The 20,392-nt window shown below is 36.5% G+C and overlaps 1 protein-coding gene across 9 annotated transcripts in view; it reads left to right on the top strand.

Moving 5' to 3' along the window:
• The window catches only part of dmd (dystrophin), a 108,296-nt gene that overhangs the window by 77,880 nt on the left and 10,024 nt on the right, over positions 1-20,392 (top strand). For 7 of the 9 annotated variants that reach the window (XR_008808321.1, XM_056264551.1, XM_056264548.1 and 4 more), the window contains 13 exons: positions 4,061-4,122; positions 5,166-5,240; positions 6,147-6,348; positions 7,626-7,711; positions 11,223-11,380; positions 11,639-11,805; positions 13,433-13,544; positions 13,707-13,843; positions 14,612-14,650; positions 16,344-16,409; positions 16,783-16,848; positions 17,408-17,566; positions 18,690-18,933. Coding sequence is in view for 8 of the 9 variants with exons in the window: in XM_056264551.1 (XP_056120526.1) it covers positions 4,061-4,122; positions 5,166-5,240; positions 6,147-6,348; positions 7,626-7,711; positions 11,223-11,380; positions 11,639-11,805; positions 13,433-13,544; positions 13,707-13,843; positions 14,612-14,650; positions 16,344-16,409; positions 16,783-16,848; positions 17,408-17,566; positions 18,690-18,933 (1,573 nt within the window). In the remaining variant the exon portion in view is untranslated. The remainder of the gene's footprint in view (positions 1-4,060; positions 4,123-5,165; positions 5,241-6,146; positions 6,349-7,625; positions 7,712-11,222; positions 11,381-11,638; positions 11,806-13,432; positions 13,545-13,706; positions 13,844-14,611; positions 14,651-16,343; positions 16,410-16,782; positions 16,849-17,407; positions 17,567-18,689; positions 18,934-20,392) is intronic. The other 2 variants (XM_056264547.1, XM_056264544.1) reach the window with 1 other exon arrangement.

Raw genomic sequence — 20,392 nt, 5'->3', positions numbered from 1 at the left:
CCCTTAGATTTCGTGGGCCTCTGGGCAAGTGCCCAGTTGCCCTAATGGTTAATCCGGCCCTGATGGTTTCACCCCATAATGTTTGCATTTCAGAGACACTGATGTTTTCCCACAACTCCTTTTAAAGTTCTTTCATTTTGACCCCTCTGACTTTTTCAGATTTTTTTTATTTTGGAAGAAAAAAATGCATGAAAGTTCACTTTCATCTAATTTTTGTTGATGGTGTTTTTTTTCCTGCTTTAACACTGTAGGGGCTGGGTATAATTTATAGTTTTGAAGTTTCTCCACCTTATTAGAATTCTGCAGAGCCACTTGGCTGGCTTAAGCCCAAAATCACAAACATCCTGGCCCATAGCAACACTTCAAAACAAGGCATCTCAGTAGTGTAAATTGCATTTCCACTAATGGATTCATTTAGAGCCATTGTAACAAAACAGTCAGGCACTGTTCTGAATATAGAAATGGACTCCCTTCTTTTAAGATTTAAATGAAGAGGACCCAGTACAACAAAGATGCTCAAAACTTCTCCCATGATCACAAGTAGGATCTAGGCTAACCCAGTGCTTCCCAACCTTTTTTCTAAAATTCAAAATTATTACATTTATCTTGCCTAAATGTTTGCGCTCATTGCATTTTTACAATGGGGTAATATTGTTGTTAAGAATTTACACATCACAAGGAAGCTTGATTTAAGTTGTTTAATTAAATTGAAAAAAGTAGCACAAATAAATACAATAGAATAAAGATACAAATAAAGACAATTAAAGAGAAAAGTTTTTGAATAGGTCTAACAGTAGTATTCATATACAGATACTGAATAAAGTAATCAAATGGAAAATAACACTGGGTAGTATTTTAGTCCTGAATAAATTAAATACATAGGCTATTAAACCTGATTCCTTTAACTTAAAGCCATCTTTTGTTGTTTTGACAACAAAATTAATGACAGACACATATGGCTTCCGTCACTTTAAGAGCTAGTGCACGGATCCTGTGTTCATTATACTGGCATGCGTTTTATGCTTATTAAAGACAAAACCGACTATAGAGTATAGCCTACTCACAAAGACCGAAATTGACAATTTTGCGTGTTAAAGCAATATAATCCGCGAAAAATAGTTACTGGTCAGCTGTTTTTGAGGCGGATTTTCTATGAATGTGCGCATAGAAAATAATCTCGGAGAGCGCGCGAGCACTGATTAGTTTAAAATCGCTTGAATGTTTAAACTGGTAAGACTTAAAAAGACTTCAGTCACGATGCACTGCTGGCCCGATTGTGCAAGTGAATATTCCGTCATGTCCCGACCTTACGGTCTATCTATGGTCCCGACTCCAAAACGCGAGTGTGTAGCCTATTATCGCCGCAGCGCTTGATGCCTGCCTTGCACAACACATTATGAGAAGAGATAGAAGACGCGCGGCACCGCTGAACACTCACGCTGTTTGTGAAATTGCGTCTGGAAGATAGTTGTTAAAAGAATGATTTGATTTTATTATCTGTGTGGATTACGATTGCGGGAATTTCCCACATTATAAATGGGAGACCTGCGGGAATGATTAGAATTATGCACAATAACCGCAATCCCGCGCCGAAATTCGAGCCCTGCATTAACATTTACAAGAGTGTTGGTTGTGTGTGACTTAAGTTGCAACATAATGTTATCTACTAACATGAACCACGTTCAAAAAAGGTATTGACAAAAAGATTTATAAAATGTTAAACCTCACATTTCAGCCTTTAAACCATTTTAAAGAAACGGGTTATAGGTATTCTATAAGCTCCAAGAATAATTTTAGATGCCTTATCCAAATTGTTTAGATTTTTTGAATGCACATTAGCTTAGTTTATCAACCGGTAAAAAATGACTATAGCGCATCAAAATTTGGTCTGATTTTACACGAACAAAAACCACAGACAGTCTGAATGAAAATGTAAATGGCGCAAATGGAACATTTCCCTCAGCACTCGGTTGTATAGGTTGTAAAACCTCGCTTCTTTCCTCCATGTTTTCACACAAAATGAAACTCACGTTGCATGCTGTGCCTGCATGATACTGTTGCTAACTTTGAATAAAGCTAGACGGTATCTGCCATGAGTTTTTCGAATCCTGTTAATCAAATGATGATTAAAATATTAAACTGTAAGACTAACCAACCGGAAAATGTTTCACCCCTACTTGTAACCTAAAAACTAGAGTGAGTTAGTCGACCCCCGGGTTGGGAATCACTGATCTAAACAATGGACTCTAAAATATTTATTCATGTAAAATATCAGATAAAATGATGAGTTGCAATGATGAGAAACAAGCTTTTGGTGATTTAAGCCCCACCAGCTAGAGTTTTTAGAAGTTTTCAGTCACTGCCAAATCCACATGCAGCAGGAACACTGATAAGTTAGTGTAAAAAGTAAAACCGGATATTTAACTTGGAGACTCTATAATCTTTTCACTTTTATTTTGCCTCTGTCCCAACTTTTTCGGAGTGTGTTGCAGCCCTCAAAATCAAAATTTGTTTATATTTACAAAATACAAATAATTTGGCCAGTGAAAAGATTGGAACTCTTTTCTTTGTACTTTTCTCAGTTAAAGGTTCTCTAAGCGATCCTGGGTGACATCACTTCTTGTTGACGTTCGAACTATTGTCAAACAAAACGGAGGCTAGCTAGACCCTCCCTCCTCCTCCTCCGCACACTAACCCCCCAAACCCCGCCCCCAAACCATTCTTGTCGGTCATTGGCTGGAACAGTTTGTTATGTTTCATGGTGCGGGTAAGCCCAGTTTGTTTTTGTTGCCGCTTGTGGAGCCTGGGGTGTCTGCAGAGACCGCGGTTTTTTACAGTGTGTTCAGGGGACAGGCAGCCAGCGGTTAGTGAGGAGATGTTTGCTGTATGTGACAAAAAAAGTTTTGGCCTAAAAAACACGTGACATCGCTTAGAGCACCTTTAAATAAAGGTTAAAGAGGGTGAACAAATCACAGATTCTTGATTTTATTAAATTTTACAATGTCCCAACTTTTCTGGAATTGGGGTTATGTTTATGCTGCCTTTTTTAGAGTCCCATATTTTTATTATTTTTTATTCCATCATACTCAAAATAATAGCCAGGCCAGGACAACCTTGTAAAATGTATGTTCTTCCACAAAATAGTCACACAGGTTTGAAACAATATAAGGATCAGTAAATGACTGAATGTTCACCTTTGAACTGTTCTTTTAAATGAGACGTGTTATCATAGACAGCATGTCTAACATACCGTAGTATGTCATTGGCGTGATAGTTCTACTTTAACAGATGTGTTAAATCAATGTGCTTGAGTATCTGTTGAAAATGACCTTTATTTGAAGAACATAATTGAGCTATTCTTGAGTTTGAGGACTACAAAGATTTATTGTTGGATGTAAAAAGACTCAAGGCTCTCCACCACACTTTATCACTGTCATAATCTATATAACTTTAGATGGAGGATGACACTGTCTCGAGCACTAAATATGAGTCATGAACACATTTATGGATGTTGTAGTGCCTTTTGTTAATGGCGCTTATGCCTCATTTTGTTGGCTTTTGGTATGTGTTTATTATGGCGCTTTTCCACTGCGTGGTACGACTCGGCTCGGTTTGCTTTTTCCACTGCAGTTTAGTACCGCTTTAAAGTGGCTGGGATTATAGACTGATCGTTATAGTTGCGCCTCCATCTTGTCTACTGACCACGATACAGCCATTTCTTTTTTCAAGTTGCGTGCGACGGTCGTTTAAAAAAGGTGTGCGAACAAATGATACTGCGGTGGCTGTTGCTGACTATTTAAATCTAGCGGGTTTGGTGTCTTGTGTCGCAAATCCAATGACGCTGGTAGTGACGATTCTCTCTGACCAATCAGTGATCTGCAGTGTTTACACGTCACATTTTAGTATCGGTATGGTTTGCTTGGAGGTTGCACTAAAAAAAGTACCAGGTACCAAACCCCCCAAAAGTGAGCCGTACAATGCAGTGGAAAAGTGCCTTTCTAAAGCATGTTTTTCAGAGAGAGGTACTGTTTATTGTAATTCACCTTGTCTTTTCGTTCAGTCACCAGACCCAAACAACATGTTGGGACCACCCAAAGATGGCAGAACTGTACCAGTCATTAGGTAGGCCTGATTCAAGTCTGATGTCCATGAAGTAGAGCTGGATGATGTATTGAATATTAATAGCATGTTCATGATGATCTTGCTGGTGACTTTCCAAACATGATGCTAAAAATGTTAATGGAGGTCTTCATGTTGCATTTTACTGTGTATTAAAATGTCTTCGTGATAACAAATGAATATATACACTAAAGCACACCACAGAAGGTTTTTTTATTTTTAAGGAATGCATTAATTATTCAGCAAGGATTCATTAAATTGATAAAAAGTGACTTTAAATAATTTTACATTTACAAAAAGTTTTTGTTTCAAATAAATGCTCTGTTCATCAAAAAATACTGAATAAAACTGTTTTTCAACATTTTTAATAAAAAATGTCTTGAGTAGCAAATCAGCATATTAGAATGATTTCTGAAGGATCATGTGACTGAAGACTGGAGTAATGATGCTGAAAATTCAGTTTTGATAACAGGAATAAATTACATTTTAAAATATATTAAAATACAAAGCAAGTATTTTAAATTCTAACAAAATTTCACAGTTTGAAATTTTCTTACTGTATTTTTTATCTAATTAATGTAGCCAAACTTTTTAATGGTTTTAATGTACATTTAAACCTGGCAATAGTGTCTGTAAAGTATTTGATTCATGTAATACATAAAATGAATGATATATTGTTATATAAATATGCGTAGATAAACTGTCGAAAAGCTGTAAAAAAAATAGTTTTTGCCAAATAGCACAACGTTGCTATGAAGGAGTTAGATCTCTCACATTTGCAGTAATCTTTGTTCTAGTGTCATTGCCCTTAAGTAAAATGTCAGATTGTTAGTTGAAACATTTTTGATCAATGGATAAAAAATGGAAAAGACTAATTTGATGATACTAGCTTGATGTCTCTGCTGCCTGTTTTTCAGATCCCAACAAATAAGATCAAAAATAGAAATTGTCAGATGCAGAGATGAGAGGTTTTACTGTGACAGTAATGAAATGTTGCATGAACGGTTTGCTAAAATGAACATGTCCCATTTTCTCGTGCTAAACAGCGGATCTCAACAACGTACGATTCTCAGCATACAGGACGGCAATGAAGCTCAGACGAATGCAGAAAGCTCTCTGCTGTGAGTTCACACAACTTACTCTTTGCAATCACACAACCCTGTTAATCTGTTTTCAGTTTTTTTCTAAACATTCATTCTACTCATGACAATAAGCTAAATAAGTCTTTATTTAGGCTCAAACCATGTCTCAGAGAAACATTTTGTGAAGAGGAAAGGGTTAGAATTTGCTTCTTTCTCCGTCAGATTTCATAGTAAGTTGTAAATAATAAAGAAAATAAATTTTTTTTTTTAGAATGACTAGTTTCCCACACATTTGATTACACAACAGGGTTTCCTAAAGCAAACGGTACGGTCTGTTACTGCTTCCAAACCCTGACCCTGCTGAGATGAATGAAACTCCACTCCGCTATAACTTCTAGGGCTGGGTTCAAAATATTGCTTTCTCGGTTTTACTCAATTCTCATTTTAATTTATTTATTGTGTTCAGGCTTGATTTTGTAATAACAATTTTATATAAGAATTTGGATTTAGATTTATCAGCTTTCAAATATAAAGAATTATTGATATCGGCGTAACTTTTCGTAAATATCGGCACATCCCTAAAATAAATAAATAAGAATGAACATCAGAAGGTATGTTGAAAGATGCAGTACAAGTTCTTGAAAGTATTGTCTCATGTAATCACTCAATCATTGTTTAAAGCTTGGAAAGATGTCAATAAAACAGCTTGTAAACACTGTCACGTCATGTTTACCTCAGGAAAGCCATTCAATGTCCATAAACTCGCTAGTAAGCTAGAAAAATGAACTCTAGAGAGGAGCTTATTTAATATATTTGAATTATTCCGTCATGAAAATAAGTTTTTATGACAGCCTCCTTTAAAATGTTTATATTTCAAAAAACGAATTGAATAAACATAATTGTTATCAGAGCACTTTATCAAATTTTGCATTTTTCTGTGCACAGTGGATCTTCTGGGCATGTCTGCAGCCTGTGAGGCCTTTGAGCAGCACAATCTGAAACAGAATGAGCAATTCATGGACATCATGCAGGTGATCAACTGTCTGACCAGCATCTACGACCGCCTGGAGCAGCAGCACAGCAGCCTGGTCAACGTGCCTCTCTGCGTGGACATGTGTCTCAACTGGCTGCTCAACGTTTATGATACGTACGTTTCACTTTTTGTTGTTGCTTTACGTGTTTAAGATGTTATGGAATAGTTCCATTATCGAAAGCAGGTCATATGTGGTTGGAACAACATGAGTGCAAGTAAATGATGAAAGAGTTTCAAATTTGGGATGAACTAATCCTTTTAAATATTAGAACACATGAGTCAGAGAGAATCAAGGAGTTGGACTCAATTGGTACTCAGCATGTTTCTCTGTAGATTCACACTGAGCCATAAATCATGCAGTGTTTGTACATGGAGGTGATAGATTCCACAGAAGACCCCTGTCTTTCCCCCAAAGTAAACTGAGAGAAAAACGTTAGAGGTCTTTTCATTCTACGCCTGTTTTTTACCTAGATTGTCTTGCAAAGCAATGTTTTTCTCAGAAGATGGGATGAAGAAATGCAGTCGCCAGGGTTCCATTGGGTACTTAAAACGTTTTCTAATTTTAAACTTGAGAACTAAAAACGGGAATTGTGGTACGCCCTAATATAAATATTTTAATATAAAATATTAATAAATACTAATATAAAAACACTTTTTTTATAACATAAGATTAATAAAACTTTGTCCCTGACTACATATATTTAAAACATTTTAAATATTGTAATTTATTAAATAATGTATTTTTTACATTTATTATTTATAATAATTCGTAAGCATGGAAGCACAAATATGTGGCCTTCTGGGTTTACCATATTTGTGGCTAAATTAAATCTGTCTTAACTTTCATTTTGGGTGAACTATACATAATACATATTGTTGCAGTTTTGTATTGCGATATATTGTGACACAATATACGTTATTACACCCCTAATGTTAACTTTATTGTGTTTACATTGTAATGGGCTGTAGATAGTTGTAAGCATGCATATTTTATCTTCCTCATCTTTTTGAACGAGAAACTGGAAGTAGTAAAGCATAGACATTTCAAAATAGGAGTCTTGATATATTTCGGGCTTTAATTTTGATTTGAATTTATTTGAGAAGTTTACTAAACTGTACAAGAAATAACAAATGCTACGGATGATATGTATTGATTAAATTTCGGTACATATTTAATAAATAAAACATGTTTTACATATAGTTCACATAGTTTCAAACATATAAACAGCATTAAGTCATGTGTACAACATTAAACTTAAATGTGGTACAGAAACATCTAGAGTTGTTTTGTTTCTGATCTTGACTGTTATCTGCAAAAAAGATTTTAAAAAAGCAATTGTCGGTCTTGCTTTAGTCATTTGTCACCTTGTTATTTTATTTTTTCCCCGCAGAGGACGAGCTGGCAAGATTCGTACCCTATCCTTCAAAACAGGAATAATTTGTTTGTGCAAAGCTCACCTTGAAGATAAGTACAGATGTAAGTTTTTCTGCTTGTCTTATGCGTTTCCCCTTTTCTATTTTTTTCCTCTTCTCCATGTCATAATTAGAACCAAGATATTTGTTTGGTTTACAGAAAATGTACTACTAGCAGTTTAGAGCTCTCTCAGGTGTTGGCAGAGTCTTGTAGCATGTTGTCATTGTTTAGTTGTTAATAGCACTGCTGTAAACGCTGTTGTAAAGCTTTGGAGTTTGCTCTTTTGGAGTATATCTAGCACACAGTATAGTGCAACAGCTGGGGGTATTCCAGAAATGAAGGTTAACCTACCATCCCATATACCATGAACTCTTGGTTAATGGGGTTTATGCGCAACAAACTTCCGTATTCTATAAAACAGGTTGCATCTCTTCTGGTTCAGGTCTTTTGTATGTGCTTTGTTAAATATAGAGCTGTTTTACTAAAGATACCTTCAAAGGAACGAGCAAAGATGAGCATGACCGATGTCAAAAAGTTTGTTTTATTTTTCTTCTCACTAACATTTTGGTATTTAAATTGAATAAAACTGCAACAATAAAAAGAACTAGCTTGGTTAGCTGATTACCTTTAAAAGTTCATATATATTACGTGTTTGCACAGCAGGAAGGAACTAGGAACGATTTTAGTTCTAGGAACTCCTTTTGGAGGAACTAACTTAGCTCCTACTTCAGCAGAGTATGGTCTAAACCAGCACAATAGGAACTATCCGTGAAGTTAGTGTATGCTGATTGGCCGAACGCATGTGAAACACTAGTAGCACCCGTCATTTTTTTAAAAGGCTGTGTACACACACATATTATAGCCTATATATTTACTCCAGAAACTTAACTCTACGAACATGGAAAACAGTGATAGATGGGCCTATTAACCTTTACGCTGAGGAGAATTTCCAACGCAACTTTGAGGGGACCAAGCGAAACATGATAATACCTATGCTAATACCTTTTCATTACGTCTACTTTCTATGTATAACAGTTCTATCTAATAACGTATTAGACAGGACTGTTAGACAAATTGTAAACTAATAAACACAGAGAATGCGAGCAGTGTGAGCTCACGCTCTGGCATTCTCAGCGCCGTCAAAATAAGTCACAAGAACAACCACGGCTTACGTCACTTCAGAGTTCCTACTGGCGGTGCGAATGCAACCAGGAAAACGTTCCTAGGGGAACCATTAGTTCTCGGGGAGCCACCCTGGGGGTTAGTTCCTAGAACTACGCGATGCGAAAGCCCCTATAGTTCCTAGAAATATAGGCGGAAGTACCTAGATTTTGGTGTGTTCGCACCACAGGAACTAGGAACAATTTTTGTTCTAGGAACTCCTTTTGGAGGAACTAAATTACCTCCTACTTCAGATACCCCTTTTCCACCAACGCATTTTGAGAGCCGGTTCGGAGCCGGTGCCTGCACGCGAACCGGTTCTTTGTGTTTCGACAGCCAAAGAACCGGTTCTCGGCCAGGAAAACTGGTTCCAAAGCGGCACCAACTCTTTGCTGGACTAGAACCGTTCTTTTACCACGTCATGCTTACGTCGGGGGCTGGGGGCGGGTTTAGATAACATATTTTCTGACATAATATAGGATCGCAAAGCCAGGAGAAACATTTGCAGAAACACGATGTAGTCCGCCATTGTAATTGTTATGCTTGAAGTTGGCGCAAGCGTTTCTAGTTTTTTTTAATCAATTTTTTTATTGAAAACGTTATGTAAACAAAGGAGAAAACAGTCACAATATAGAACAAATAAATGGAAAAAAAAACACAAGACAGGAGTACATAACTAATCAGAAAAGATTACATATCAAAGGAAAAGATTAAAAGACTTACATATTTCAATTGTTTTTAAAGCCTTCTTGGTTCACGAGTTAGAGATAATCCCAAAGTAATGTTGTACTTGCAAGCGTTTCTAGCTAGGATGTATGGCGACGTACACAGTGACGTAACGACGTCGTTCGCTGGGCGCTCTAGTCAGTGGAAAAACAAACAGGTTCTGAGAAGGTTCGCAAGTTGAACCAACTCCGAACCAACTTTGAACCAGCACCAGTTCCAACCAGTTCGTTTTTGGTGGAAAAGGGGTAAGAGTAGGGTCTAAACCAGCAGTATAGGAACTATCTGTGACGTAAGTGTACGTGATTGGCCGAATGCACGCAAAACACCAGCACCCGCCATTTTTATAAAAGCTGTGTAAGCACACAGATTATAGCCTATATATTTACTCCACAAACTAACTCTACGAACATGGAAAACAGTGATAGATGGGCCTCTTAACCTTCCAAGGGAACCATTAGTTCTCTGGGAACCACCCTGCTGGCTAGTTCCTAGAATTAAGTTCCTAGAACTACCCGGTGCGAAAGCCCCTTATGTTGCTATGTTCAGTTCAGTTCAATTTTTTATTTCTGTGTCATGCCAAACATTTGGCCCATCCCACATGGGATTACAAGACACTACAAACTTAATTTACAAACATCTTCCGGTCGCATATACAAATCATTCGGTAGAAATACATGAGTACAAATAAATACGTACACACATGTATACATACACACACACACACACACACACACACACACACACACAGAATATACAAACAAATCCTCATCTACAAATCATCTCGATAAAGAGCTTTTTTCCTCTTCTCCCAGTCTTTCTCAAGATAGTTGGCTAATTTATGTTTCATATGTGAACAGCCATCTCAATCTTTGAGCATCATCCATATTTACAAAATCAATCTCTGGTTTTATCTTACAAAACAAAAAAATCACGCTGTTCACAATAAAATGGACAGTAGAAAGCAAAAATGGAACTCATTTTCTATATCATTCAAACAACACATGGGACAGATTCGTTTTTCCTCTTCTAAATTAACATATCGTCCTGTTTCAAAAGTCAAAGGTAAAACACCAGATCTCACTTGAGCACACAGAGATATTTGCCTTCTGGACAAGTTATTATACAACATAATTCTCTGTGCCATATTCTGCTTTTACCATCACAAAAATACGCAATTTTGGCTTAGCCCATATATCGTTAGCCCACTTCTCTTTATCTTTAACGACCACAGATTCTTTAAACAAACCAATATTCAGCTTTTAATTATTAGAAAACAACTCCCCAAACCCATATTTACAAAACAGTTTGCATATATCTTTAGACCAAGGACCAAGATTGTGTTTATCCCAGAGAAATATTTTCCTTGTCAACCTACTTGCGTCCATATCTAATAAACGCTATGGCTACTTACTCTGAAAGTTATCTGCATTTTTGGAACTAAAAGATGAGGTTATCTGCTTATTTATCCATAAACTTAGCTGGGGTATTTCGCTTAACCTGCTCAGAAATAAATGTTTACTCACCTAGAAACTGCACAGCAGACCATTCTAAACTTAGGGGTTGGTAAGATTTTTTGGTAAGAAAATTAATTTGGATCTTTCAGTGTGGATATGTTTTTTTTTTTATCAAAACATGATGGTTTTGTTTCTGTTACCCATTTTGCTCATCATTTCCTCTTATACTCTAGTTTTATTCAGAGAGGTGGCCAGTGCCACAGGCTTCTGTGACCAACGGCGCCTCGGCCTCCTCCTGCACGACGCCATTCAGATCCCCAGGCAGCTGGGTGAGGTGGCATCTTTCGGAGGGAGCAATATCGAGCCCAGTGTGCGCAGCTGCTTTCAGTTTGTAAGTAACCATTGTCTACATTCATGAACTGGGTACGTTAAAGCAACCATTTAGAATATGCAATTTTGTGGAATTTTCTTTTCTTTTCAAAACAGTGGTACCCTAATTATATCCTGTTTAATACATAATTTCATTTGGTCATTTAAATTAATTCCAATTTTTCACAAATGTTCTTTCAAAAGCCTCTACGACTCTGTACATTTCCTCAGTCTATTCAGTGTTTTTATCAGTTTTATTTTCTTTTGCTCTGATATGAAGGCCAATAACAAACCAGAGCTAGAAGCTTCAGTTTTCTTGGACTGGATGCGTTTAGAACCTCAGTCGATGGTTTGGCTTCCTGTCCTTCACCGTGTGGCGGCCGCTGAGACAGCAAAGCACCAGGCTAAATGCAACATTTGTAAGGAATGTCCTATTATTGGCTTCAGGTATGGACCTTTTCTTTAGTGCTATTATTCAGAATGACTGATTTTGCCTCAGGTGCTTTAAAAGTCTCAGCACTTTTTTTTATGAATTTTTAAGCATTGCACCAAACTTCAAGGCAGACGTTGATAAAGAAGAACTTTGTCTGTGTTTTGAGGCTCAAAATGCTGCAGTGTTTATTCTCTTCTGTTAGAGGTTTTATTGGTGGGAGAACACAGTCCTACTTGTAGTGTTTTTTTGATATTTGACTTTAAAGTCTACATGGTATCAAAGTTGACCCTGTTTACTTTCTTCCTGCTCTTATTTGTTGGTGTACTTCTTTCAAAAGAGATTTTTTTTTGGCTCAGGTCTGACTCTGTCTTCTTTTATATTCTGTTGCTTGATAATCTGTCTAATACTTGTACTAAGTTTTGCCTTGTGTTGTTGTATGTGTTAGGCTGAAAAATCACACTTCTGATGTTGTTTATTAACAAAATGTTCAGCTTTCCTATTCATATTATATTATGTAAAGAGTTTAGTCATTAATACATTTCGGGGAATGATTTTAAGGACATTTTGTACAATTTGCTGTGTTGGGTCACCACTTGGGTCCAATGCAAAATCTAGCAAAACCACTTGAGAACCACTGATTTATAGCATGATTCATTTTTGTAGCACTTAAATATAAAGTTTAAAATCCCCCCCAAAAAAATATTGACAGAAACTGACACAAAAATGTTTTAAAGACATTTTCACTTGTCATGTCGCATTGATGTTCTGTGAGAAATATTGTGGAACAGGACTTTTGTCTGTTTTATCCTTTGAAATCAGGGATTTTAGTCTATGACTATAATATTATTATTTCCTCTTTGTGCCTCTAGTTTCGTATGCAGAAGAGAAAAGTTGTTGGAGAGATTAAGAAAGAAAAAAAAATGTAGGAAAAAAAAAATCACCAGAAAAACTTGCGCTGATGAATTGTACACAAGATAAGTGGCATTTATGAAAAAGTAAACAGGGTCATTTTTGATATCATGCCAAAATAAGAAAACTTTTATTAACTCAACCTGTCGTTCAAAATCTCATGTTATTCAAAACCCGTCTTACACTTCTATTTAAAAAAAAAAGTTTTTAGTGTTTAAAAAAACCCCGTTAAAACTGGAAAAACTAAATTACAATAACAGTAATATTGCTAAATATTATTGCAAATTAAAAGAACTGTGTTCTATTTGAATACGATTTAAAATGTAAATTATTCCTGTTATGGCAAAGCTGAATTTTCAGCATCATTACTCTAGTCTTCAGTGTCACATGATCCTTCTGAGATCATTCTAATATGCTGATTTGCTGCTCAAGAAACATTTCTTATTATTATCACAGTGGAAAAACAGTTGTAGTGTATGTACTAGGTGAGTAAATGCTGACAGAAAGTTATTTTGGTGAACCCTCCCTTTAAGTAGGATGTACAAAATCAGTCTGTAATATGCTCCCTATTGAGAGTAGGTGAGAACAGGGAACATCTCCACCTGGAGGATTAAGATGTAACTGCACCTTTCTGGGAAATGATCATGCTTGCATGTTGCTATGGATCCATGATGTTTTAAATGCCAATGACTTTAACACTGATCTTATTGTTTGTTTGTCTGATCTCAACAGGTACCGAAGTTTAAAGCACTTTAACTATGATATCTGCCAAAGCTGCTTCTTTTCTGGCAGAGTGGCCAAAGGTCACAAGATGCAGTACCCTATGGTTGAATATTGCACACCGGTAGGTTTCTTGCATCACTGTGTGCTTGGCATATACATTGTAGATTACAGCATTCATTGCATTGCATGTAGAATTTAGTTTCTGGTGTAAATAGCAGTCAACACATTTCAAGATTAAAGTGCAGGTTATGACTTTTTATGTCTCTGTGTCCTTTTACTTCAGACGACGTCAGGAGAGGACGTGAGAGACTTTGCTAAGGTGTTGAAGAACAAGTTTAGGACGAAGCGCTATTTTGCCAAGCATCCTCGCATGGGTTACCTCCCTGTCCAAACCATCCTTGAAGGAGACAACATGGAGACGTGAGACCAGTGATTTTTTTATTTTTATGTGTTCACTTCTTTGTGTGTAGACACGTGACTGCTGGTAGGACCGTTATTATAAAAAGCACTGTGCACATCACACTGCGACTGTAGATACTATCAAGAGCAAAATTAAAGTGCCCCTATTATACTATTTTAAAGGTTCCTAATTTTAGGAAATTTATGAATGCAACTACATTTTGGCCGCTGATGTTGTTCAGCCAAAAATTCCATAGCAAAACATTTAAACGGTACTAAATGGTCAAACGGTATAAAACTGGTATGCCACTAAACAAGACAAATAAAGCTGACTGAACTCTTGGTAACCTTAAATTGCAGCTGCAAGAGTTTTGCTTGTTTTTTCTGCTTTACCGTGTGCATTGATCATTACTCGTTTTCACAGTAGGAGTGTTTATGCTGTGGAATTATTTTTCCCCCTGTAGAGGAGCAGCTGCAAATGTGTGCAGTCTAATTGTAAAGCAGTGCTAAATGCATACACACATTATTCTTTAACATTTTTTTCATTTTAACCCCAACACACAACCAACAATGTTGGATCAAACTATTTATCAAGAAACACATTTTTTGGAAGAGAGTTGATTGTGATGTGTATGTTATTGGCCACTGAAAATGCTTTGGGGTTTAACTGTGTTGTCATATCAGTGGGTTTGTGTGTTTGGTGCTTCCATGAACAATGAACCATGTCACCATCATGCTTTCAGTGCATCTACTTGTCCTGTCCATCATCTCATCTTTTTTGTCTTGCAGTCCTGTTACACTGATCAACTTCTGGCCTGTTGACCATCCGTGAGTACATCTACACACCAACACTCTCACACACAAATCACATTGAGCACCTGCTCACTGGATCACATGATGCTAACAGTGCCGTTTGGTGATTCATCCGCAGAATAGAAGTTTAGAAAGAACATTCAGGATTTTCACATCAGTTAAAATGTGACTTGACAAATTCACATGAGTGAAATTGAGAGTATTTTAAATTGAAATGAAAATTTGAAAGGCTGGTGCTCTCTTTAAATTAATCTGAAGTTTCTACAATGACATCAGTAAATGATGTTCCTATTGGATGATTCACTTAGATGGGCGTCAGCGCCAATGTCTATGGCCAGTGTCATATTAGTCAGCAAACATTAAATGATAAACTATCACAAGTGATTCATTTAAGTACATTGTTGAAATCTTCTACTGATCTGTGTGAAATTATACACAAGTCTCCATGAAACACTCATCTTTCATCATCCGAATTGTGAGATATTTTGGAACGTGTTCATCCCATGACTTCTACCGTTCATCTGCAAGATTAACATGATACAGTGGTTTAGGGTATAAGGTGCTCTTTTAAGCAGGGTTATCATTAATGTTAAAGTCGCTGGGTGTAAAACTCACTGTTATATACAGGTACATGACTGTTCAAAATTTTGGTGTCTTTAAGATTGTTCTTTTCTTTTCATTTCCTTTTTAATAAGGATCTTTCAAAAACATGGGGAACAAAAATCCTACCAACCCCAAACGTTTGAACAGCAGTATGTATTTTTCTTTAACCAGGAATGCAGCTCAAAATATTGGGAAAATGTTATTTTCTTTGACCAAACTGAACTGAATCATAAGCTGCAATGAACTATGCACATCTCAAGAGACAGTATGTCACCCTAAAATAAGTGAACATACAAATCCACATGATTACTATTTAATATCATTGTTTACTATCCTTATGTTTGATTTTATCAGAAAATAGTCTTCATAGTGACTTGATTTTTTTTTTGTAGTTTATAAAATGTTGTTCCGCCATAATATCAGTCTTAAAAATAAAGGTTCTTTATTATTATTCTTTATCTATGGTTCCATGGAGAACCTTTAACATCAATGGAACTTTATAGCTCTTTATAGTTTTAAAGGTTCTTTAGAGTAATAAAATATTCTCCACACTAGGAACAAAAAAATGTTTCTTTTAAAGGGATAGTTCACCCCAAAATGAAAATTCTGTCATTAATTACTCACCCTCATGTCGCTCCAAACCTGTAAGAATTGCGTTCAACACAAAAGAAGATCTTTTTGATCGGCTATGCAACTACCACATTAAGGCTTTAAAAAGTTCATAAAGAGATCGCAAAACTCTTCCGAAAATTGACAACTGCTTGATTCATATGGATTCGTTTTATGATCTCTTTATAAACTTTTTGAAGCGTCAAAGTGGTAGTTGCGTAGCCGTCTACGGAGGGACAGAAAGCTCCAAGATTTCATCAAAAATATCTTCATTTGTGTTCCGAAGATGAACGAAGTTGAAGTTTGGAGCGACATGAGGGTGAGTAATAAATGACAGAATTTCCATTTTTGGTTGAACTATCCCTTTAAAAACTGTTCACTAAGAGGTTCTTTGGGAAAAACGAAATGGTTGTTCTATGGCATCATTGCGAAAACCCTGTTCAGTTTAGTCCTGTTCATCTGTGTTTTCTGATCTTTGCTCTTCTGTCACTGGTAGGCCGTCATCTTCCCCACAACTCTCCCATGACGACACCCACTCACGCATCGAGCATTACGCTAGCAGGTGAGTCTTTTTCAGCATGGTAATTTCGGTGTTACTATGTAACTGTATATTTAGGAGACCAGACTTGCATTGCATTAGGGCCGTGTAATGTGATGGTGTATACCGTGCAATGGTACAAATGTGTCATCCAGTTGAAATTTTGTACCATTTATAACGTGGTTGATATATTTCCGTGAGTTTGAAATGAGTTTTTTAACCAGAAATATTTCACAAATAATATCAGAATGTTGCTTGCAGAGTTTAGTAACAAACGAAATGCATTTGTGTTGATGTGAAGCACGTGAGCTGGAACAGTGGTGCCTTACTGACATGAATGAAAGCAACTGCATGAGCTGTTTATGAATGAGTACAGAAAGATGTTGTGTTTTCACAGGCTAGCTGAAATGGAGAACCGAAATGGCTCATATATGAATGACAATGTATCGCCCAATGAAAGCATGTGAGCTTGCATCTCTTTTACACTCTACTGTACATAGTATTCATATGCATAGTATATGAATGTAATAGTGTGTGAAAGTACCTAAAACCGATCTACTCACAAATGTCTGAGCACCTGCATACATTTAAATGCTTGTGGTGGCATAACAACCTCTCCTTTTATGAAAGTGCAGCAACTTCTTATAGGATGTGTTCCTCCAAAAAGGAAGGTTATTTTCTTACTCTCTTGCCATTCTAAATTAATTTTCATTTTCCGGGTGAATATCAGCTCTTTCCACTCATACACAAAGTGTTAGAGATCAGTAATAAACTCATAATATTAAATCGTATTAAATCACAATAAAACGATTACATGCAAATGCTCTTATACTGCAGTTTTTTTTGTGTGTGTGGTATTAAAACAATAGGATTGTTTTTAGACCAGCTTACTTCTCACAAGCCGATTGAGCTGGCGTGTTTTTCAGTTATTTAGAGTTTGAGGCAGCAAATGTTAATTGAAAACTTGAGCAATGGATGTAATGTAGTGAACTGGAAATGGAGTGCTGTTGTTGTTATTGTAGGGATGATGAGCATCTGCTGATCCAGCATTACTGCCAGAGTCTGAATCAAGGCTCTCCACTCAGCCAGCCGCAGAGCCCCGCTCAGATCCTCATCTCAATGGAGTCTGAAGAGAAGGGAGAGCTTGAGAGAGTTCTCAGCGATCTGGAGCAGGAGAACAGGTTTGATTGCATGACCGCTTTCTTTACAATTCAAATGATTGGTTTTAAAATGAAATGCAATGAGCTAATGTTTGTCACGACAAACTGCATTTACGGCAGTTTATTAAATCACATATTTTAATAAAAGTGCCATGCTTTAGATTAGTGATTTTTTTTCAAATGGTCGTTTGCCAACTGAAAATGTTTTCCGCAAAAATGCAGTGCTTAATGCAAATAATAAAACCATAGTGCCATAGTTAGGATAGCAAAATAAACAGGCTGATCAACTTTTACAACAGAGATGCTTCCTATATCTTTCTATATCAACTCAACTGTGTTTTGTAATATTAATCCATTTCAATATTTGTTTGTACTTTCGATCAGTGGTTCTCAAATTCACCATCCAAGTACTACCTAGATGGCACGACTCTTCCCACACTGCTGAGTCAAGTATGTGGGCTACACATTGGAGTCTAATATTAAACACAGTGCCCTATATTAAAAGTGTGAATGCAGAAATAATAAAAACAGATTTAGTATTTTAAAAAATATAAGAATTATTTCAAAAATGAATTCAAAAATATTGTTTATATTTTATACACAGCTATTCAAAAGTTTGGGGTCGGTAAGGTCTCACCAAGGATGCATTTATTTGATCATAAAAACAGTAAAAAATGTTTTATAGAAATTTAAAATACCGTTTTAAAATATTACTGTTTTAATATATTTTAAAATGTCATTTATTCATGTGATGGCAAAGCTGAATTTTCAGCATCTTTACTCCAGTCTTCAGTGTCACATGATCCTTCAGAAATCATTCTAATATGCTGATTTGCTATTCAAGAATAATTGTTTCTTATTATCAATGTTGAAAACAGTTGTGCTGCCTATTTTTTTTGTGGAAACAGTGATGCTTTTTTCCAGGATTTAATGCATCCTTGCTGAAAAAAAAAAAGTATTAATTTCTTTAAAAAAACATTCCTTATGATAACTTTTGAACAATAGTGTATTTTGCTGGATGGTGTGCCAACTGAGCCACAAAACATGAGCAGTCCGTGCTAACAGCATATGCTTATTTATTTGTCAGAATCACCCGTCGCTATTTTCCGTGCTTCTTTCTGAAGTTGTTGTCATTGTTGTGCAGGAAGCTGCAGTCAGAGTACGATCGTCTGAAGAAGGCACACGACCACAAGGGGCTGTCGCCGCTGCCCTCACCCCCACAGATGCTGCCGGCCTCGCCCCAGAGTCCACGGGACGCAGAACTGATCGCGGAGGCCAAACTACTGCGGCAGCACAAGGGACGTTTGGAAGCAAGAATGCAAATCCTGGAGGATCACAACAAACAGCTGGAATCACAGCTCAAACGCCTTAGACAGTTACTTGAGCAGGTGGGTGGTGCATATCCTTAAGAATTGATTGATGCTTATACTCACTGGCAGTAAATAACAACACTTTGGAACTGTTGGTAAAGAAATAAAAATCAACCGGTTGTGTCAGCCTCCCGTCTTACATCTGAACTTGGATTGAGTGTAAATGTCTTCAGATTGCACACTGGTCATTTATAAGGCATCTTTCTAATCATGGTCTGTTCATGTGGTTCCTTTTGATTGTCGACAGAAGAAATTAAATGCTCTGTGCATTGATTATATTTTAATGTCAATATTTGGCTTTTAATGTTTGTCAAATTTGTAGTCAAATATAAAATAATTAATTTTGTGGGGAAAGTCAGTTTTGACAATATTTTTCAGTATATTAATGTATATTAGGGCTGCACGATAATGGTTCAACTATATTGTTCAAAAATTATAATCACGATTCATATACAGATGTTCCAGAGAAAGATTAGTATATATACTTGTACTTCTCCTAATAGGCCTGTTGGTGGCGCATAGACTTCATTTAACCAACTCTGATAGCTTCATCAAATGGAAAATCAATACAAAAACGGTGGCTCCTAATCTAAATTCCAGTCATTTTAAGTGTTAAATTTGTACTTTCTGATGTAGCAAAGAGGCATTTATTCACCAACCATGATCGCCAACAATATGGTTGAGATTCATATTTGGATTTATTACAGTTAGTCACAGAGAAGGTTCACTCGCAGATTTAGTAGCCGCAAATCGCAGACGCAGCATCGTGAAGGAACACACACTGGCTGCATGACACTTTTATTCAAGCAGAATTTCAGAGGACATCGCTAAACGTCAACATACATGTTTGTCGGCATTGTTAAATCATCTGTGCTTTTTTGCAGCCCAGAGAGAGTGTGCCATGATTGCCAGGTTGGGAAGATTAAGTAAAACACTGGATAGAAAATGTATCCTTTAAGAGAAAATCTCCGTTTGGGAGATTTATGCTCTTGACATCTGACAACTAAGCAGGAAAGATAGCGGAGGCTAGTCACCGATGCAAGATAACGAGAACGTCAAATTGTCAAAACGTTTTCAGGAAAATTTCACAACAATTATTTTTAATTAATCGAGAGAAGCAGATATCGTTATCACGATTAAAATACAAATGAATTGTGCAGCCCTAATATATATATTAAGTATATTTATAGTTGACGTTTCTCTTGAGTGATTGCAATGCATTCTGGCATTATCTTGTCTATGATCCGTGAAGGACACATGTAATATTTCCTTAGAATTTGGCTGAAATGAGGTGTCTTAAAAGACTAGGATGGCAGCTCACTAGGTTTTTTTTTTTTTAGTGTGCTGTTTTTAGAAGTTATGAAAATATGGAATAGTTTGATCAATTTGAAATTGTTGCAGGAGATATTTATGCTAAATTTAGATGCTGTCAGGGTGAATAAAGAAAATGTTTATATATTTTGACACAATCTTCCTG

Source organism: Rhinichthys klamathensis, unplaced genomic scaffold (assembly GCF_029890125.1).
Source record: "Rhinichthys klamathensis goyatoka isolate OS25496 unplaced genomic scaffold, OSU_Roscu_1.1 h1tg000222l_1, whole genome shotgun sequence".
Taxonomy (NCBI): Eukaryota; Metazoa; Chordata; class Actinopteri; order Cypriniformes; family Leuciscidae; genus Rhinichthys; species Rhinichthys klamathensis.
This window is presented reverse-complemented; position numbering and strand designations above follow the sequence as displayed.